We start from the raw sequence: 19,172 nt of genomic DNA on the forward strand, positions 1-19,172 counted from the left end.
AGCACTACTCTCACTAATCACTGTTAGCACTGTTGTATAGATGAGCACACAGAGGTTCAGAGAGGTTGAGCAACTTGCCCAAAGTCACACAGCTAGAAAAGAGCAGAGCTGGAATTCAAATGCAGGTGTCTCTGGCTCCATCCACACTACCCTTCCAGCTTCTCATTCTTGGCAGACGAGAGGCTTTAGGCTCTTGCTGTAGAGGCCAGGGAGGAGAAGAAACAAAGGGAGAGGACACGCACCTTTGCAATGGTTAGCCCGACACGTAAGGGCCTCAGCTTTCAGACAGTACAATGTTAAGATGCACCTGCTGGGTCAGGCACTTGACTCATTAGGCCGAGTGGTTAGCTAATGGAAGTCAGATTTAACTGCCATTAAAGATACTTTGTTTTGACTTACTTAAAAAAAGATCTACACTGAAGCCTCCCTGACAGGACTATTTTTAAAAAAATCAATAATGATAAAAATTGAATGGCAGTCCACAGGTGAGCCAAGAAAGGACCCTAAACTACTCCCCTAAGACATCGGCCCTCAGACTTGAGCAGACGTCAGAATCATCTGGAGGGCTCCTGAAACCCATCACTCACCCCATCCAGCGTGTGCAACCTAGAGAGAGGAGGGAAATTTTGCATTTTTTTTCTAACTTGTTTTATTTTTTAAAATTTACATCCAAATTAGTTAGCATATAGTGAAGCAATGATTTCAGGAGTTGATTCCTTAATGCCCCTTACCCATTTAGCCCATCCACCCTCCCACAACCCCTCCCATAACCCTCAGTTTGTTCTCCATATTTATGAATCTCTTCTGTTTTGTCCCCCTCCCTGTTTTTATATTATTTTTGTTTCCCTTCCCTTATGTTCATCTGTTTTGTCTCTTAAAGTCCTCATATGAGTGAAGTCATATGATATTTGTCTTTCTTTAATTTCGCTTAGCATCATACCCTCCATTTCCATCTGCATTGTTGCAAATGGCAAGATTTCATTCTTTTTGATTGCCGAGTAACACTCCATTGTGTATATATACCACATCTTCTTTATCCATTCATCCCTCGATGGACATTTAGGCTCTTTCCATACTTTGGCTATTGTTGATTGTGCTGCTATAAACATGGGGGTGCATGTGTCCCTTCGAAACAGCACACCTGTATCCCGTGGATAAATGCCTAGTAGTGCAATTGCTGGTCGTAGGGTAGTTCTGTTTTTAGTTTTTTGAGGAACCTCCATACTGTTTTCCAGAGTGGCCGCATCAGCTTGCATTTCCAGGAAATTTTGCATTTTTACCAAACTCCCAGGTAAGGCTGATACTGCTGGTCCACGGGCCACAGTGTGAGAAGCACTGAGCTAAAGAGAAACACAGCCCCCAGCTCTGTCCCCCATGGAGGGGTTTCTTGTCTCCCTCCCATCTTCACCGGGCTCCCTTCCTAACCTGGGCTTCTCCTCCTCCTTTAAGCTGAGGATAATCTCGGGCTTTAACAAACAACTGTTGTTCCAGATCCCAAGGCTCAAAAAGGCCACCCGTGGGACAGTGACAGCTTTATGGGTTGCGGATCTGAGGGGAGGTGTGTAACATTCAGATGCTTAAAGGCAGGCGGCCCAGCCGGGAGGACGGATTCCTTATCTCGAGCAGTATCGGGAGAGCCTCTGAACAAGTTAAGCAGGCTTCCCAAGCCAGCGGGTCTGTGGCACTCAGGCGTGCCGCCCGCTGGTGCCCATACCAAGAAGGATCCAACGAGCCATCCCTGTCAGCGATAACTGCAGAAGAGAAAAAAATCCCTCACTTTATAGCAGTGTGTGTCCAGAGCTCCGAGTGGCAAGGGCTAATGGATTTAATTCGCACATTTTAAAAACTGTCTGTTATCTGCCTCCACTTCAAGGAGCGTTAGCTGGAAGGAAGACTTCTGGTGTAGCAGAAATCACCTATTACCTTGGAAGGAGTTTAATTATTTGCTTTGAGAGCCACACTCACACACACACACACAGAGGCTTCTTCCAAATGCCGAAAAAGTCCTGATTGGAGAATTTCCTCCACTTTGCTGATTAAAAGAGGACTCAATATGCTGTGTCCTTGCTGTGCCAACCTTACGGTCCCTTTTCTTCGATTTCAACCCACACGTAATAAGAATGTCCTGGGCTCAGACGTTTCATTACTCATTTATTGGTTCAACAAATATCTGTCGAGTACCAACTAAAAGCCAAGTACTGGGCATGTAAAAGTCAGGAAAACAGGGCTTTGCTCTCAGGGAGTTAATGTCTGACTCTATCAGCAGAGGATAAACTAATGATCACAAATAATTCTAGACCAAAAGAAGAGTTCTGCAAGACAGGAATGTGGTTATTCCCAACGTATTACAAAGGAAGAGAGCATCTGAAGCAGAGGTAACAGTCAAAGCAAAGGCCCTGTGGCAGGAAGGGACACAGAAGAGCATGAAGGCCACAGTAGGTGGAATGCAGAAAATGGGGGTGATGGCACAAGAACTAAGAAGGGCCAGATCACACACAGTCCTGTGGATATCGCACTGTAGATTTCCACCTTTATCTTAAGACTCACACAAAGCTTTAAGCAGTGGGGTGACATGATTCAGTACGCTTTTTTCTTTTTATTGATTGATTGATTGATTGATTGATTAAGAGCGAGAGCAAGCAGAGGGTGGGCAGAGAGAGAGGGACAGAGAGAATCTCAAGCAGGCTCTGTGCTGTCAATGTGGAGCCTGATGCAGAGGCTTGAGCTCAGGACTGTGAGAGCGTGACCTGAGCCAAAATCAAGAGTCAGACACTCAAGTGACTGAGCCACCCAGGTGCCCTGCAATATTCTTTCTTAAGGATCACTTTGGCTCCTGATGGAGAATATAGTTGAAGGGGAGACCTGTTACCAGAGGATTAGAGTTGTTGAGGCTTGTGAATGCGGAGAGAAGGGGAGGGATTCAAGTTTCTGTCTTGAGGATTCAAGTTTCTGCTTGACCACGGCAACAAGGAGACGGGGAGTCAAGGATGAGCCCTGGGTGGGTGGGTGCCTCTGGACAGTGGTGGTGCCCTTGTTCTAGACAGGGGGAGGGGGATAGCCAGATCACAGGTCGCTCTGAGATGCTGAGTAGTGACGGGGCACGTGGAGCTGGGTTTCGGGTGGAAGCGAGTCGTGAAAATGCAGGTGTAGGAGTCATCACCTCGGAGGTGGGGAGTCAGATTTTTCACTCTGGGGAATGAGTGAGATTTTCTAAGGAAGAGATTAGGGAGTGAGAGAGAAATGGGGCTGGGTTTGAACCACCTAGTGGAAAACCAGGATGGTGTGGGGTCAGCGCCAAGAGAAAAGGTGCTTCAAGAGGCAGAGGGCAGCCAACAGCATCAGTCCTGCGAGGGCTCGATGGAGTTACTGCCATGAACGTGGGGGCACCCAGACCTCAGTGGGAGTAGGATGCCGACCTGAGTCAGCCGCGGGAAGACTGGCCAGGACGATGAAAGGGGGACAAGCCATCAGGCTGTAAAGTCCCCTCTCTGGGGCTCTCTGCCCGTGAGGCGACCTCTCCAGGTCACACAGAAAACAAGCGCTGGAGGTGAGCCAACCCTATGAATGGGCAGGGGATAAATAAGTCCTTCAAAAGAGAAAGCAGCCGCCCAGATGATTGCGGCTGATTGGGGCGCAAGTTTCTCCTGATCACGAACTAGAGGACTCCATCCTCAGGACTTTCCTGACGGAAGCTGCTCCACTTGTTACAGCAGCTTTAAAACTCTACCTCTAAAATCTCCTGCTTGTCGCCCTCTGTGAGCCCCACAGCCTTGGTACCAAAATCAAACCACACGTCTCTCCTCTGGGATCCAGAAAATGCAGCACCACCTCCCTCTCTTAAGGGCAGAGCTGGCGTGTTTTGGTGTTTGATGGAGCCCTCGCCTGTGCTTTTGTTGGATGTCACTGTGAATGCACGCGGTCCCCAGGAGCCTGGGGCAAAGCTGCAGCTGACAGTGGTCCCGGGAAGATCCATCTTCCAGCCGGCGGCTGACTGCTCCTGGTGGTTAATGGTGGCTTCAGCGGTTGCCTTCTGGTCCTCGGCTGCCGTCACCTGTCACATTAGCATCTTGGAGCGGAGACAGAGACCTTCCTCTGCATTCTACACCATCTGGCTTCAGGTCGCCGTTTCCTTGGCGTTCCTCCCAGGACCCTCCCTCCCGCCCCCCGGGTTTGCTGGCTGGTGAGGGGCTGCTACAATCTGTCCATTGCTTGTTGCTCCTGTCCAGGCTCCGTGTCCAAAGGACTCGAGGAACTAACAGGGGAGCACGGGACGGTGCCAAGCATGAGGAGCGGGGCGGGTCCACCAGGCTCTGCCAGGCAGTGCTGCCTTGGCCAGCAAAGGTGGCTCAAGTTGGCTTCGGGTGACACCTGACTTGGGCTTTGACACACTGACTCACTCATCTCTTCCTGAGTAAATGGTGAAACGCCCACGGGAGAATCACCCACCGGCTGGGGCTGGGAAGCATCAGAAGTGTCTGACACAGGGGAAAGACTTGGGTTTGACTTCTGGAAACATGGGAGAATTTCTGAGAGCAGCCACAGGCTCTCAGCATGGCTGTTTCCAGGCCGGTTCACGCGACATCCAGCGAGGGAGAAAGGCCCCTGGCCATCCCCTGGACAGCCTAGCCCGAGGGTCCACTGGCACAGACTGCGGCTGGTCTCTGTCCACACCAGCCGCTACCACTAAGAGGCCCTCGGGTCGGGGCACGCCAAGAAGGAGCCCTGGCAGGGTCCCTCCACCAAAATCACCAAACTTCTGATGTCCTGACGGATCCAACGGGCTGCGACCAGAGCTTGTAATGAGATGAAGATTCAGAGAAGCTGGGCATGAACTCAAGCCATCCCACCCCCTGGTCAGATGGCAGCTGACTTCATGCCCCTATTTTTAGTTTACTGGGAATATCTGGCCTACATGAGTGTCCAGCAGAACTGTTCCACCCCACTCTCCAGCCCGACCGCAGGACAAGACCCTCCAGTGTCCCCATCTGTCCGGCTTTGGCAGCCTCGGGTGTGATTCAGTTTGCCGCAGGGCTCAGGCGTTCCTCCGAGAGCCCCTGGAAGTTGGAGCTGACTGCCTGCTCAACTGCTATAGAAAATTCACTTGAGGATGGAGCCCTGCTAAGGAAAACTGGGGAAGGCAATCAAGGTCACTTACCTTTGATTCCTTCTTCTTGATTTTCTGAGGTAGACACGGTCTCTGAAGAAAGACAATCTGCTTGGTGGATACATTCCCCTCCCTGTAACACATGCAGAGTGGAGAATGAGTTGTTACATCTGGTGGCGGTAGGGGGGGACCCCAAGCCTCACAGATGTTTCTGTCCCTAACTTTGTCAAGGCTGACCACCTACAGAAAGGAAAGCTGCCACCAGACAGTGAGAGGTCAGGAATCAAGCAGCAGCCCCCTCCCAGGCCATCCCCGTCTTGCTTCCAGAGGGTTATGCTGGAGGCTCAACAAAAGCTTTGTGGGTGTCCCTGCCATACCAGCTTCGTTGCTGGAAACTCCCCTTCCTTCCCTCGATGTGGAATAACAGCTGGCATCTTGGCCAAATGATGATAAACTGGCGTCTTTAGTGAATCTCAAGAGGTGGGAAGCCTCTTCCAAATCTGTCTTTGGTAATGAGCCATGGAGAGGTCAGATTGGCCCGGGATGGGTGGTGAGCTCTGCCCGCCGGCCAGCCTTTACCGAACAGCAGGCACAGAGCCTGGCTGAGCAGAGGGGAGGGCCGTGCGCCCGATTCACCCTCGCTGGCAGCCCTCGCCAAGGCAGCCCGGCTCCTGCAGGCGCAGGTGAGGGGCGCTCAGGAGGGCCGCTCTTGTTTAAGGCGCAGTGAGTGCGCGTTCCTCTCGGACCCCACAGAGCTGCCTTCAAAGATGGCAGGCGTGTTTGTGAAGGTCACTGTTCTCAGCCCTGCCTCTATCTTCTGATCACTTTCTTAAATCTCTCTTTGCAAGTGTCTTCTCTGCTGAGGCAAGCATCACTGCGTGGAATGTCAGAGGGGAAGGTGGGAGGAAACGAACGTATTTTGTGCTGGGGCTGGGCTGGGTGGTTTCACACACCATGGCTCGTTTAAGTCTCACCACAGAGCTCCAAGGAGTGGGAGCCCACCGCCTTCACAGTCAGGACACAGAAGCTCATTTAAGGAGCGGGCTTGGGATCACACAGCGAGGCTTCAAGCTCAAACCTGCCTGGTTCCATGTGCCCCCCACTCCACCGAGAGGTGGCATGTAGGGCACAGGGAAGTAGAGGACTGGGGGGGGGGCGGTGACTGAGCAGGTGTGAGATCTGAGATGGAGACAGAGACACCTGTCAGCACCCTCTGGGTTTAGAGAGCTGGGGCTTTGCACCCAAGTCCATTCTCATCACGACTCTTGTCCTCTGGAATGGGTGGTGGGTAGGCATTCTTCCCTCTTACGGAGAAGGAAACTGATTCAGAGCAGCTCTGGGACTTGACCAAGATGGACAGTTACCAAGTGGCAGGCTCAGGACTCGGGTTCAAGTTTTCAGGCCACAAATGCAGGGTTCTTTCCACCCCTCTGCATCACCCCATACCCACAGGAGTCTTGGCCATGAGGCAGCATGGAGGCTCCCAATGGCCCAGGGCCCAAAGGTGCTGCAGACTAGCCTCCCGCAGCGTGCAGTGCCCCACTGTAGCCCAGTGTCAGGAGGGAGACATGAGAGCCCAGATGCGTTCAGGGAGGGACCCTGGAAGGCACTGATCATCACCATCATTCTCACCCTCAGTCTAGGCTCTGCGGCTGCACCGCCCTGCTGTCCTCCCAGATCGCCAGCCTTGCCTCACGCTGGCCATCACCCTGTGAACACGTAGCAGGACTCGGGGAAGGTGGGACACTGAGGGTCACGGGAGGGGGCATCCCTACAGGTCAGCAAAGGGGCTGCCTGGCCTAGGAGAAGTGCCTGACTATGCAGACTGAGGTGCTAGTCCCAGGTTCTGCCACTTACTGTCTGTGTGACCTCAGGTATGTGACAGAGCCTCTCTGAGCCTCAGTTTCTTCATCTGCAAAATGGGAATCCTATCTATGCTTATAATCCCACAGGACAGTTAGGAGGATTAGTTTAGATACACCCAAAATACAGATGGAAGGCCTTTCAGGGTTAGTAACACCAGGACCAGCCCGTGAGCTGAGGGGACGGTGGGCTGAGCTCAGGTGGACAAGTGTCCCTAAATGTGAAACTGTGAGAAGTGCCTCAAGTAAGGGGCAAGACTGCAGGTCTTTACCTCCTCTTTGTGGGACTACTGACCAGGGCCCAGGGCTGTGATCTTGGCTGAGTCCCTTCAACCTCCCTGGCCACGTTGCCTCAGCTGTAAAATGGGTTTAATAAAAGGATTCCACCTTCTAGGGGTTTTCTGAGGACTAAATGAAATTTTACGCGCAAGGCACCTATCCAGGCCAGCACAGGGCACACAGTAGGGGCTCAATTTCTTTTGCACCTCAAAGCCCTGGGGCCCCTCAACCCGGGGGCTCATCTTTGACATGCCTGGCAGTAATGATTCACTGGCCAAGGCTCCCCGTGTGGGAAGAGGGGTGCCGGGGAGCGCTCTGTGGGGGTGGTGGTGAAGAATCTGAAATCCTGGTTCTGTCACTTCCTAGCCAGAGAATCGGAGTGACCCCACTAGCCTCACAGACTTGTCACAGGATTAGATAAGTTATGTGCATGAAGCACTTACTGGGAACAGTGTGCAGCACAGAGGAAGTGTTGAATAATAAGAAGAAGAACAACGATGACTATTATTGTTACCTGGTTGTCTTGACAACGGGAGTAGGTAGCACACAGGTGAGCTGCCAGCCATAGGCCGCCAGGGAGTTCAGCAGGGGCACGTAGTCTGTCTGCACCTCGACACCCTGGGGGAGAAAGGCCACTGTGAGGGCTGCGACTGCACCATGTCAACACCTGAGTGACTGAGGGGGTGCTGTTCAGTAAAGAGGCGGGGGGGGGGGGGGGCGTCCTGCAGCCTGGAGGCCCGGCTCCAACGACGCTTAAAGATTTCAGAGCCAAACTGCCAACATGGGATTTCTTGCTGGGCCCCAACTCAGTCTGTGCAGTCGGCAAGGAATTGGAGCCAAAGGATTAATGCATTCATTTGGGTTTATTCTTGTCTGGACAACTAGCCTCCTGTGAGTTTCACTGGAGAAGTGCAATCACCTTGCCTCAAAGCCATATTCATGACACCACACACTGGTGATTTCGGAGTGTGTCGTGGGGCATTAGACGGCATTTCATAAGTGATCATGTTGTTAGCATCATCCAGTCATGGCAGCAACAACACACACACACACACACACACACACACACACACACACACACACACAAACGTGTGCTCACGCACACACCTGCACAGAGGGAGCTTCACCTGTTATACATCCTTCCATAAAGGGATAAATGAGTGCTGCCCGTGTTTTCCGCGTGTGTCTGAGGGGGCTAACTTGCCTTTCAATTTAAAAACTCAGTCCTGCCACCACGGACGGGGGGGGGGGTGCGCCCTAACTAGAGGCCACTGCCCTGGGTTCCTCGTGCTCTCTCAAGGCAGCAGGGCTGATGCCTTACTCCTGGCTCCTCGCTGACACTGGAAGGTCAGCCCCCACCCTGCCCTGTGTGTACAATGGATTCCCCATCCCTGTTAGGCTGGCTTCTTGTAGTTGGCCTCAGAACATCTTAAACCTGTGTCCAGACTCTTTCCAACCGAGGCAGCCGTGTGGATGCATCCAGCTAGTATTTCAGAGTGGTGGGTACAGAGGTGAATGAAGGCACGGTCCCGCTGCTAGAGGTCACAGTTCACAGAGGCAACAGCACCCACATGCAAGTAATGGGAATACAGAATGGCCTACTGGCAGGGCCACGAGGCTTCGAAGGTCAGCAGAGCGGAAGGATACCAGCCATGGTCAAGGTGGGCTTCCTGGGGCCCAAGGGCCGGGCAGAGAGTTGACAGACGGAGTGGGGGAAGGGGCACCCAGGGGGAGAAAACTCCAGCATATACTACAGAAGGCCACACTGGGCCTAGAGCACCGAGGAAGGTGGGCTTCACTTGGGGGAGGCACTGCTCAGAAGGGAACCATTGGTGGGAGTGGCTGTCCTGCTGGAGGCCTTTTGGAAATAGAACCACTCATCTGGCTGCTCTGGGCTAGGGGGCTGGAAGACAGATGAGCCCTACCTCTTCAAATGGCTTTTAATTTTTTTTAACGTTGATTTATTTTTGAGAGAGAGAGAGCGTGCGCGAGCGTGCAGGTGCAAGTGGGGGAGGGGCAGAGAAAGAGGGAGACGCAGAATCCCAAGCAGGATCCAGGCTCCGAGCTGTCAGCACAGAGCCCGACGCGGGGCTCGAAGTCACAAACCGCAAGATCATGACCTGAACCGAAGTTGGGGTTCGCTTAACCGACTGAGACACTCAGGCGCCCCTCAAATGTCTTTTAAAACTCCTGTCACTGGGCACCCATCCCACCATGGCTACCAAGCCACCTGAACTCCTGGCAACGAATTTATCCTTTGGGAGCCTGTTTCCTCAACTGTAAAAAATAAGTCTTGGCTTTTCACAGTGGTTCTCAAAGTGTGGTCTCTGAGCCAGCAACATTGGGATCACCTGGGAACTTGTTAGAAATTCAGAGTCTTGCAAACCGCCCCCTCCCCGGAGACCCACCAGATCAGAAACCTGGGGGTGAGCCCTGGAATCTGTTTGAAGGAACCTTCTCAGTAGTTCTGATGCGGCAAGTCAGAGAGGTACTGCCCAGAGAATCAATTAGTTCTCTTCTGATGACAGTGAAGAGACTGCAATTCTATGGCTGAATTCCATCAGTTGTTACCTCCGAGCTAACGTTCCCCATCCTTCTCCTCTTGAGAAGGGAAAGTAGAGGGTTCTGAAAAGACCAGATCTGTAAGGGATTTGGGGCGAGGAAGGGGAGAGAGCAGGGGAGAAGGGGAGTGGAAGGATGGGAGGCTAAGGAAGGGGAAGAAAGGAAGGGCCTTAATAAAGGAGGGGGAGCAGGAAGGGAAGGATGGAAGGGAGGAAAGGAGAGAGGAGCACAGGTATAACCACTTGATGGGGAGAGGCGGTCAGGAGAGAACCCCGTTCTGACCCCTTCTCTGAAGCCCCCACCCAGCCAAGGGACGGCAGATAACCCAGTGACACCCCTTTCCGCCCAGCCCCCTGGGCACAGCTAGCTAGCTGCATCCCTCCTGCCAGGCATGGCCCTCACCACCTGCTGTGGCTGCTTTATCCTGACAACCCTGCCCCCATCTCTGCATTCCCGATTTCGAGAGGGGAGGGAAAAAGTGTTAAATCCACACTCTCGAGCTCTGCGAGGTTATGATTACTTGGGCCTATCAAGAATAACCTTCCCACTTTATCAAGCACTGTGACAAACCCGCCACAATCAGACAGTAGCCATGGCAACCAGGACAAGCTTTGGCGCCTCACAAAGCCCTGAGTGGCAGAATGGAGTCCTTTTATTAGTGACTGTGCCCTGGCCGGCCGGGTTCTCTCCGGCGGGCACCCAGCACAGCAAGACAATGGACAAACCCCTGCTGAAGCCTGCCTGACCAGCTCAGACAGGCCTCGCACGGTGGCCTCTATTTTGCTCTGTTTTATTTCACTCTGTCACTATCTTAAAGAGAAAGACGGCAGGATTTCTCCCCAACAGTTTTTCCCCTCAGGGTAGGGGATGTCAGCCAGAGGGTGCAGAAGCAGAAAGACTGAAAGGAAAAGAGGAAACACAACAAAACATAACCCTGCTTGACAGAGCTGACGGTTCAATCTCAAGTGTTAATATCTGGCCGTCACGTGGTGAGTTGAAAAGTAAAATACAAATGGTAGGGGGTGAGGTGTCCCACTCTGCCAGACTCTCCCACTCCATTGGGGATGGTCTTGATTTAATTAATGTTAAATGTGATTTTCTGTAAGCATCTATCAAAGCCTGTTTGCATATTATCAATACTGTACGAAGACGGCATTTCTAGAATATGACATGAGCCCCATGCAGTCAGTGCAAGAGGCTTTCAAGTCCATTAGCTCAGAAAGGTGGTAGAAAACCTATCCGAATGGAGGCTCCCTTTGATCTGCTTTTCTGTGACACTCCAGTGAGGACAGAAAAGCACAAACAGCACTCCAAAGACAGCCTGCTTATCAAATGGAAAGGCATTTCTTTCTGGAAGTCAGAGCACAAATTTTAATTAACTCTCCACTCTCCTGTGTGGATCCGTAATCTCCGATCACACCTGGAGTGCTAAAAAAAAAATGGAGCATGTCCTGTGGTTTTTCAACGTGTATAAAAGGAATTCATTTGTATTTATGGCTCTTTTTTCCTTTGTTCCCTATAATTTCTCCAGTGGTCGCCAATCAACTAAGGAAACAGACATTGAACACAACCTTCCCCTACCCTCCAAAACTCGTGACAACAGAATGCCGAGTTTACTAAGAAATGCCTCTGTCTTTTAATCATTTTTAAAGACCTTCTGTGCAGGCAACTAATCAGGAGGTAACACACTGGTCCAGTGAGAAAGTTTGTATCCTGAATGTCAGCCTGCTCTTCTCTTTTCTCCCGTTTCAATCTGTGGAAGCAATCTGGGAGAAACGCAGTTGCAAAGAAAAGACTTGGCCCCTTCTACATGCCTGAAAATGAAGAGCGGAATTTAATTTCCCATAACTGAAAAGTGTGCAGGGCCAGCTCTAGGATGCTGTCTGTACCCGAAAACAGGGACTAAGGAATGTTTGCCTTTGTTCCCCAAAGCCATTGGGCTGGGCCCTCACCTTTCATGGAGAGGGCACGTGAAGGCAGAGCCCTGCAAAAACACGTGTGTGTCTTTTGTAAAATTGCTGCCAAAACACTGATGCCCAACGCTTATTGGCATGGTACGTTTATACTACTGTTATCAGTTTTAGATATCTTTTGATTTCCTACCATGGGAAATAAAGGCTTAGCATTCCCATACACTTCTCTTACTTCCTGTTAGTGCCCCAAATGGTCATAGTGTAATTTTAATCAAATCAAAAGTCAGCGTTTGTGTTATTACAACTTGGCAAATATTGCTCAATGCCGGGTCAGGTAATGCACTGTGACTATGCCTTCTTTTTCACACGAGCCTTCATTTTTCCTGGAGTTAATCATGTCCTCACTTTTTTTCTTCGTGTGTCTGGTTGTACATGAACCCATCACAAATTTATTCCATATGCTCAACACCTCTATTTTATGCCCATCAACAAATATCCCATGTGCCTAACTAAATGCATTAGTTCTATTTTTTTCTCCATCAGAGACATCACTTCTGGAGCTTTCTGAACCTTTGCTCTAATCCTGGTCTGGCTGCTTTCCATGCTGGGTTCTTCTCCTACTGCTATCTAAGGCTCCTTCTTGGTTTCCCTCACATTTTGCTGGAGTTCATCCTCCAGTGGCTAGGAAACAATGTCCTGGAAGTCATTTGAATCCATGAGTTTATAAACATGTCTTTGTCATCACCCTTAACTAACAGTTCAAATACAGAAGTCTGGGTTGAAATCTATTTTTCTGTTCCGATTTTTCAAGGACTGCTCTACTAGCTTCTAGAGATCAGCCCTGCTATTGCGAAATCTCTTTTGGTTGCTAATACTTTGTAACCTGTTGTGCTTTGTAAGATTTTAGGATATTTTTCCCCATGAAGTTTCAGCTTTTCACAATGTGCCTTAGTGTGCGTTGTTTATACACAAAGGGCTGTATACACTTGATGGCCTTGCCATCTGAGGATTCTTGTCCTTCAGTTCTGAAAAGTGTTCTTTTATTTCCCCTTGATAATTTTCCCTTTCTCCATTTTCTCCCTTCTTTTTGGATCTTCTAGAAGTCAAAATGGAGGACTGATATTTTCATTTTATTATCCCTCCCCATCTTCTTACTCTTTTTATTTTACCTCCTGAAAGATTTCCTTTACTTTATTTTTCAGCCTTTTTATTACCTTTTTAAATTTCCTGCAGCCCTACTTTTAAGACCCCAAAGCTGCCGAGACGGGAGCGAGGGACCTTACTACCACATGTAAGGACTTTAAACCAATGCCCCAAATTGTCAGCTCTGCAGTTCACTCTGCACCATTCCATGGTCATTTATGCTTTGGAAACCAGAGCCTTTCTCATGTTCTGCAAGAGAAAATGGCTCCTTGTACATTCAGGTTGTAGTTTCCTGGGCTTTGTTAAACAAATTAGCATCCCTCTACCCACCTTCTATTTTCTAAAAAATGTGTTGAAATCATTCCTCTTCTACTTCTCTTCTTCCAATCTTTTTGTTCTTATGGATATCTCTATCTATCTATCTATCTATCTATCTATCTATCTATCTATCTATCATCTACAGCCAGTTTTCATTATCCATGGGAGCTTTGTTCTGTAATGCTGCTACAAGAATTACTGAATACTCTGAACCAATGCTCTGGGGGAAATACAGAGTTGGGTTCCTGGGAGATACTGATGACAATATCTCATCACCTGATCAGTGCAGAACCTTGTTTTATGTGTATTTCTGTTTAAAGACACCTTGTTTACCATATCTTGTTGATTACCTTTAAACTCATGGACAACAGTGCTAGAACTCAAGCCTGAACAAAACTTACCTAACACATGTATTTGTTCTGTAAGCCACATCATAGCCTTCTTGTGCCTAGGAACACCAGATAGCACTTCAACATTAGGCTTGGGGCCACTTTAAACAGCAAAAGTACCAACAAAAAGCACAAAAATGTGAAAAATGTGACATTAAGCAGACTCCAAAAAGGACACTTGTTTTATAGTAAGAGAGCTGAAACAAGAAGGCAGAGATCACCTTAGCTGGGAACATGAATTTTGGCAACACAAGTTTTTTGGCACTCTATATGCCTGCAAATGATAGTGAAAGCACCAGGAGTATTGATTTGGGGATTATAAATAAATTTAAGCAAGTAGGATTTGCAAATATAGAATCCATGAATAATGAGGATTGACTCTATCATCTGTCTACCTATCTACCTATCATTGATCATTTCTTTTGTGTCATTTCACTGGGATTTTTCAGAAGAAAGCAAAATTGGTGCCTGTATCCAACTCCTCACATTTAACACAATTTTATTATTTTAATTTTAATGGCCCTACTGGAAGTCTTTCTAGCTAGCTTAGAATCTGGAAGACATAAAGTAAAAATAATAAATTTGGTGACATAAAAACTCTTCTGCATGGCAAAAGACAAACTAGGTAAAGTCAAAAGACAAAAGACAAGATGGGAAAACATTTGTAGCTCATATTACAGACAAAAAAGAAAGAGTCCCTTAAATGTGACAAGAAAAAAAAAACCCAGTAATCCAAGCTTTAAAATGCATACAGATAGGAAGAGAGTCACGAAAAGGAAATTCACATGGCCATTAAGCACACAAAAAACACACCAAATCTCACAATAAGAGATATGCAAACTAAAACTACCAAGATAGATATTTTCACCTATCATATTGATAAAAACCCAGAAGTTTGACAACCACTTCGTTGACAAGACTGTGGGGAAGCAGGCATTCTCATACATCGCTGGCAGGAAGGCAAATTGATTCAACCTCATGAAGAACAATTTGACAGTATCTCTCAAAACTGCAAATACGTTTACCCTTTGACACAACAATCTCACTTCTGGGAATCGATCCTATATGTATAAGACATGACAAATGTACAAAGTTATTCACTGGAGAACTGTCTGCAATAGCAAAACCCTGAAGATTACCCAAGTGTCCATCAATATTAGACTTGGTAAATTAAATTGTGTTTTATGCGCATGATGGTTTGGGGGTCTGGGTATGGGCTGATCACGTGTTGAACTAAGGCACGCAGTACAAGGAGGACAACGAGAAGGAGTGAATTCCACTTTAGACATGCTGAGTTCAAGGGAGATGAAACGTAGGTTCAGGAGGGAGTTAGATGCGATGGGGCCTGTGGTAGAAAAGAATATGCCTACTCAGTCCCCCAAATACGTCTACATCCTAACCTGTGGGGCCTGGGAATATGTCACCTTCCATGATAAAACAGATTTGGCAGATCTGATGAAGTTAAGGATCTTGAGATGGGAAGATTATCCAGGTGGGTTCAATGTCATCAAAAGGGTCCTATGAAGAGAGAAGCAGGTGAGGGTAAGGGAAGGAGGTGGGGGGTTGGAAGCAGAGGCCAGAGTGACTGGCCTTGAGCAGGATGGATTCTCTAAGTTGAAAAGTCAAGGAACAGATTCCCTCCTACAGTCTCCAGAAACCACACAGCTCTCCCAACACCTCGATTGCAATCTCTTAAAACCCATTCTGGATTTCTGACCTCCAGAAGTGTAAGAGAATACATCTATGTTGTTTTAAGCCACTACAGCAGCCACAGGAAACTAATACATCATTAAAGGCAGGGAGAGGTAGGATGAAAACAAAGAACAGGAAGGGACACAGCTAACGCTCGGATAGTTGCAAACTCAAGGAGCCTTGAGGTTGGCTGAGGACAAGCTCGCCGGGTGAGGAGGTGAGCAGAAAATAAATAAAACACAGACCAGATGGGAAGAAATCAGCTCTTGAGCACCCAGGGTGGGAGACGGGTTTAAGGAGAAAAATTCACAGCATCAAACGTCATAAGAGGGCAAGCAACACAAAGCCTGAGAGACTATCTCTGGAGTGGACAGCGAGGTCCTAGGAGACCACAGCCGAGGACATTTCAGGAGGGAAGTGGCAGATGGCGAGAGGTCGAGCATGCGGTTGGTAGTGAAGATGAGACAGGGTGTAACCATGGTCTCAGGAAATGTGGGTTTACCTTGACTGTGCCTGGATGCTGCAGGGACCCCGGCCACAAGGGCGTGTGGGGAAGAGTCATCCCTCAAGTGATGGAAAGCAGCGACCCGAAGGCAGGGCCCGAGGGAAATGCCACGGGACGGGACGGGTCATCTCTGTTTATCCAATGGCAAGTGGGCGCTATTAACATTGGGGGCAGTCTTGCAGGAAACTCAGCGAGTTCTTCAGCATTTCCAAGGGCAAGGCTATTCTCATACTGCTCTTCATTTACGAATCTCCACACTCAGTCAACCTGGTTCTGTGCTGAGCACCTGGGAAGCTATGTGAGCCTCTTCTCCTGCGGCAGGAGATCCTGGGCTAGGGGGCGTGGGGAGAGTAACAAGTTCCCCCACCAGATGGAAGCCACCATGAGCTGTGCTGGAAGGACAGAGGCGGGAATGACTTGCCCCTCCGTTCGCTCTGGAGAAAGTGTAAATCCCTCTGAGGCCAGCTGCAGCAGCCCTGCCTTCCAGGCCCCCATCCTCCCCCGGGGCCTCCTGCAGGACCACAGCCCCTGCCAGCGAGAGGGAGGGGCAAGGACGCCAGGGCCGGCTGGAGATGTTGTTTTCCTCTTTGTTTTACACACAATGCCCCAGAAAAACATTTTCCTGATATGTAATTAGGCCAACATAATAGAGTCTAAGAAAGCAGTCGGTCTCATTTTAGACAACTTTGGCTTTCATAATGTTCAAAGAGAATGCGTTAAAAAAAAAAAAAGCTTAGTTCTCAGATGTAGAAAAGGGGGCAGATGAAATCCACGCAGTGCAGAGTCTAGTCTTCCCATTCCAAGACTCTTTACCCACGCCTGCTGCTTAATTCACATCTTTGCTCGATTTTCTCCACCATGCAAGAAAGGCAACAAACTCTGGAGCCCTTGGAGAGCCCGACAAAATAATAATAGTCGTTATTGTTGTTTGAGATGCACTTTGCAAAAATGGCCTCAATTATTACCTCCCTGTCTCCAGGCCTCTTTACAACATAACTCTGCATACAGAGGTAGAGTCCATTTCTCCACCCCTTGAATCCAGGCTGGTCTTGTGATTTTCTCTGACCAACAGAATACGGTAGACGTGACATTATGGGAGTTCTGAACCTGCGCCTCGAGAGGCCTTGCTGCTTCCACGTGCTCTTGTGGAACCCCGCCTATGCTATGGGGACATGCCCGGGCTAGCCTGCTGGATGATGTGAGACAGGTGACCCAACCAGCTGGCAGACATTTGAGAGACGCCATGTTGGACCTGCCAACAGCTGGCGAAGCACGAGTGAGCCCAGGTGGGGTTAGTCAGGCCTCGGCCAGGTCACCGGAATCATCTGGCTGATCTGTGGACTCACCCGCAACAATTGTTACCTTAATTCACTAAGCTTTGGGTGTTTTATTCCACAGTAGACGCTAACTGATCCACTAGCATTATTCTAGGAAGGGGCGAATGCCCAGACAAATCTCTAGAAGGAAGACCGTGGTGAAAGTCTCCTGGTCTAATTTGAGAGAAATAAAATGTAATAGCTGCTACTGAATGGAATTCAGTGTTTTTAATTTTTCGCCACGCTCAAAGCTGGCACACCCGGCCCTCATTTTCTCCATGCCAGACACATTGTGACCTTGCATGACACCTGGAGCCCTGAAGTCTAACTTATGATAACCTACGATGAGGCCCGGCACTGCCACCGGCATATCCTGGGAGGGAGAGATAAAAACCCCCACTGGGGAAGAACATCCCAGCTTGAGACACTGCTCTGGCTTCTCCTAAAGAACAACACACGCCAAGCTGGCAGGAAAACCAAACCTGCATGTACAAGATAACACTCCCCTGGATTCTGGGACCAGCAGGGTGATTTGGTCCTGGTATGTGTGGTTTTCTCTGAAGTCACAAACGCAGAAGACAGGAAGGGGTTGTGGGGTGGCAGGAGACGGCACGCCGTACCTACTCTCAGAGCTGTGTGCCAACATGCGCCTGCCTGGGCAGAATGAGAACAGGACGCGTGTTACAACGCAGGACTCGGGGATTACGCCGGAGGAGATGAGGCCGGAGGTTTTGAGGTTAAGGGGGTGACGGCTGGGCAAACCCTGGCCGTTAGTGGGGACAGCCGCTGCCACAGTTCTGAGTGCAAACAGTTAAGCATCTACATCCTGTTGGCTGCTCAGCGGGACCTCATACTGTCGCAGCACGGGGCTTACGGCCTCCAGAAGCTGACATTTCACACACATACAGAATGCATCAGGGGTGAGCATGTCCTCTCCGGCAGACCTGGAAGCAGCTTTGTTTGATAACAATTAAACGAGAAACGTTTTCTCCATCCAGGGACTTGCCAAGTGCCTCCCACTTGTGTTGATGAGTGAGGAAATTAGGCTTTCAGGAGGTAAATGGGATTTGCCACTTTATTACTCCCTCTTCAGACAATATGTGGTGGATGGACGGTCATTTTCTAATCCTCTTTCTTTCTTGTTTTTGCACCTTATCTACTACCTAGAAAAGAGAGGATTTAAAAAGAGCTTTCCCACAGTATATCGTTAAAGGTATTTACTTTGGAGTTGGGAGCCCCAAAGTTTGTCAGCAAAAACTCAAGAACTTTTAAGACCACATCATTTACCACCTTCCTCCACAGTAGAGTCCCGACACCTGACCAATAATCGTTAAATGCTAACCCAGAAAATGGCCCTGAACAAAGGTTGGTTCAAAATCTTAACAGAGGAGGAAACGGAAGGAAAGGATTATTCCACTGTCACTGTGCAAACTAGCAACAGACAGAGCTACACAAAGCTCCGTGTCTTGGCGTGTTGGGCTACGCTGGCCTTGGGCTCACTCTGAAAAGACGATGCTGCGGAACGCACAACACAACAGATTTTCTCTCCCTGACTATCTCCACCTGGTAAATTCAAGATGCCACATTCCCACTTCGGCATCCGGTCAATATTCTCTTCAGTCAATTTTCTCTTCACAGTGACCCAGTTGTCACCATCTTGTTGCTATGGTTACCATGATTCTAACTCAGCCATCTCTCCCCATGCTCCCCTCTCCCTCGGGCCAAATTATGTGGCACTAATCCCACAGCATGTCCTCTGAGGACCCTGCTCCTGCTAAGGGGACTTCTAATAGAGCTTCCAGCAAGAATATACAACCTCCAGGACACGTCAGATCCCTTGACTGTCCACTACCCCCATCCCAGGAGTCCTTCCATTCTCTCTAGCTCCCTGCTCTACTACAGCCTAGAGGTAAATCCACCAGAGGCGGTAACAGCACTCTTGGGTTTCCACCAGCATCTGGGCTGTGACTCACCAAAGGATGAGCTGATGAAGAGCAAACCAAAATCAAAAAAAATTAAAGTGATCTCAGAGAGACTGGCCAACTCTATTTGGTGTCCTCTAAAAAATCCCCTTATCACCCGCTGTCCC

General features: G+C 49.2%; 1 protein-coding gene and 1 long non-coding RNA gene across 5 annotated transcripts in view; one reads left to right on the plus strand and one right to left on the minus strand.

Annotated features, from left to right (window-relative positions):
* The window catches only part of RFTN1 (raftlin, lipid raft linker 1), a 207,836-nt gene that overhangs the window by 5,983 nt on the left and 182,681 nt on the right, over window positions 1–19,172 (minus strand). For all 4 annotated transcript variants that reach the window (XM_006936444.5, XM_045037651.1, XM_006936442.4 and 1 more), the window contains 2 exons: window positions 7,760–7,863; window positions 5,156–5,237 (listed from right to left, as the gene is read on the minus strand). In XM_006936444.5, the coding sequence (XP_006936506.2) occupies window positions 5,156–5,237; window positions 7,760–7,863 (186 nt within the window). The remainder of the gene's footprint in view (window positions 1–5,155; window positions 5,238–7,759; window positions 7,864–19,172) is intronic.
* On the plus strand, window positions 10,453–14,309 carry LOC109491519. Its single transcript, XR_002144920.2, has 2 exons — window positions 10,453–10,796; window positions 11,339–14,309. It is a non-coding gene; the product is annotated as an uncharacterized LOC109491519 (long non-coding RNA).

The sequence above is a fragment of the Felis catus genome, chromosome C2 (genome assembly GCF_018350175.1).
Source record: "Felis catus isolate Fca126 chromosome C2, F.catus_Fca126_mat1.0, whole genome shotgun sequence".
NCBI classification, from domain to species: Eukaryota; Metazoa; Chordata; class Mammalia; order Carnivora; family Felidae; genus Felis; species Felis catus.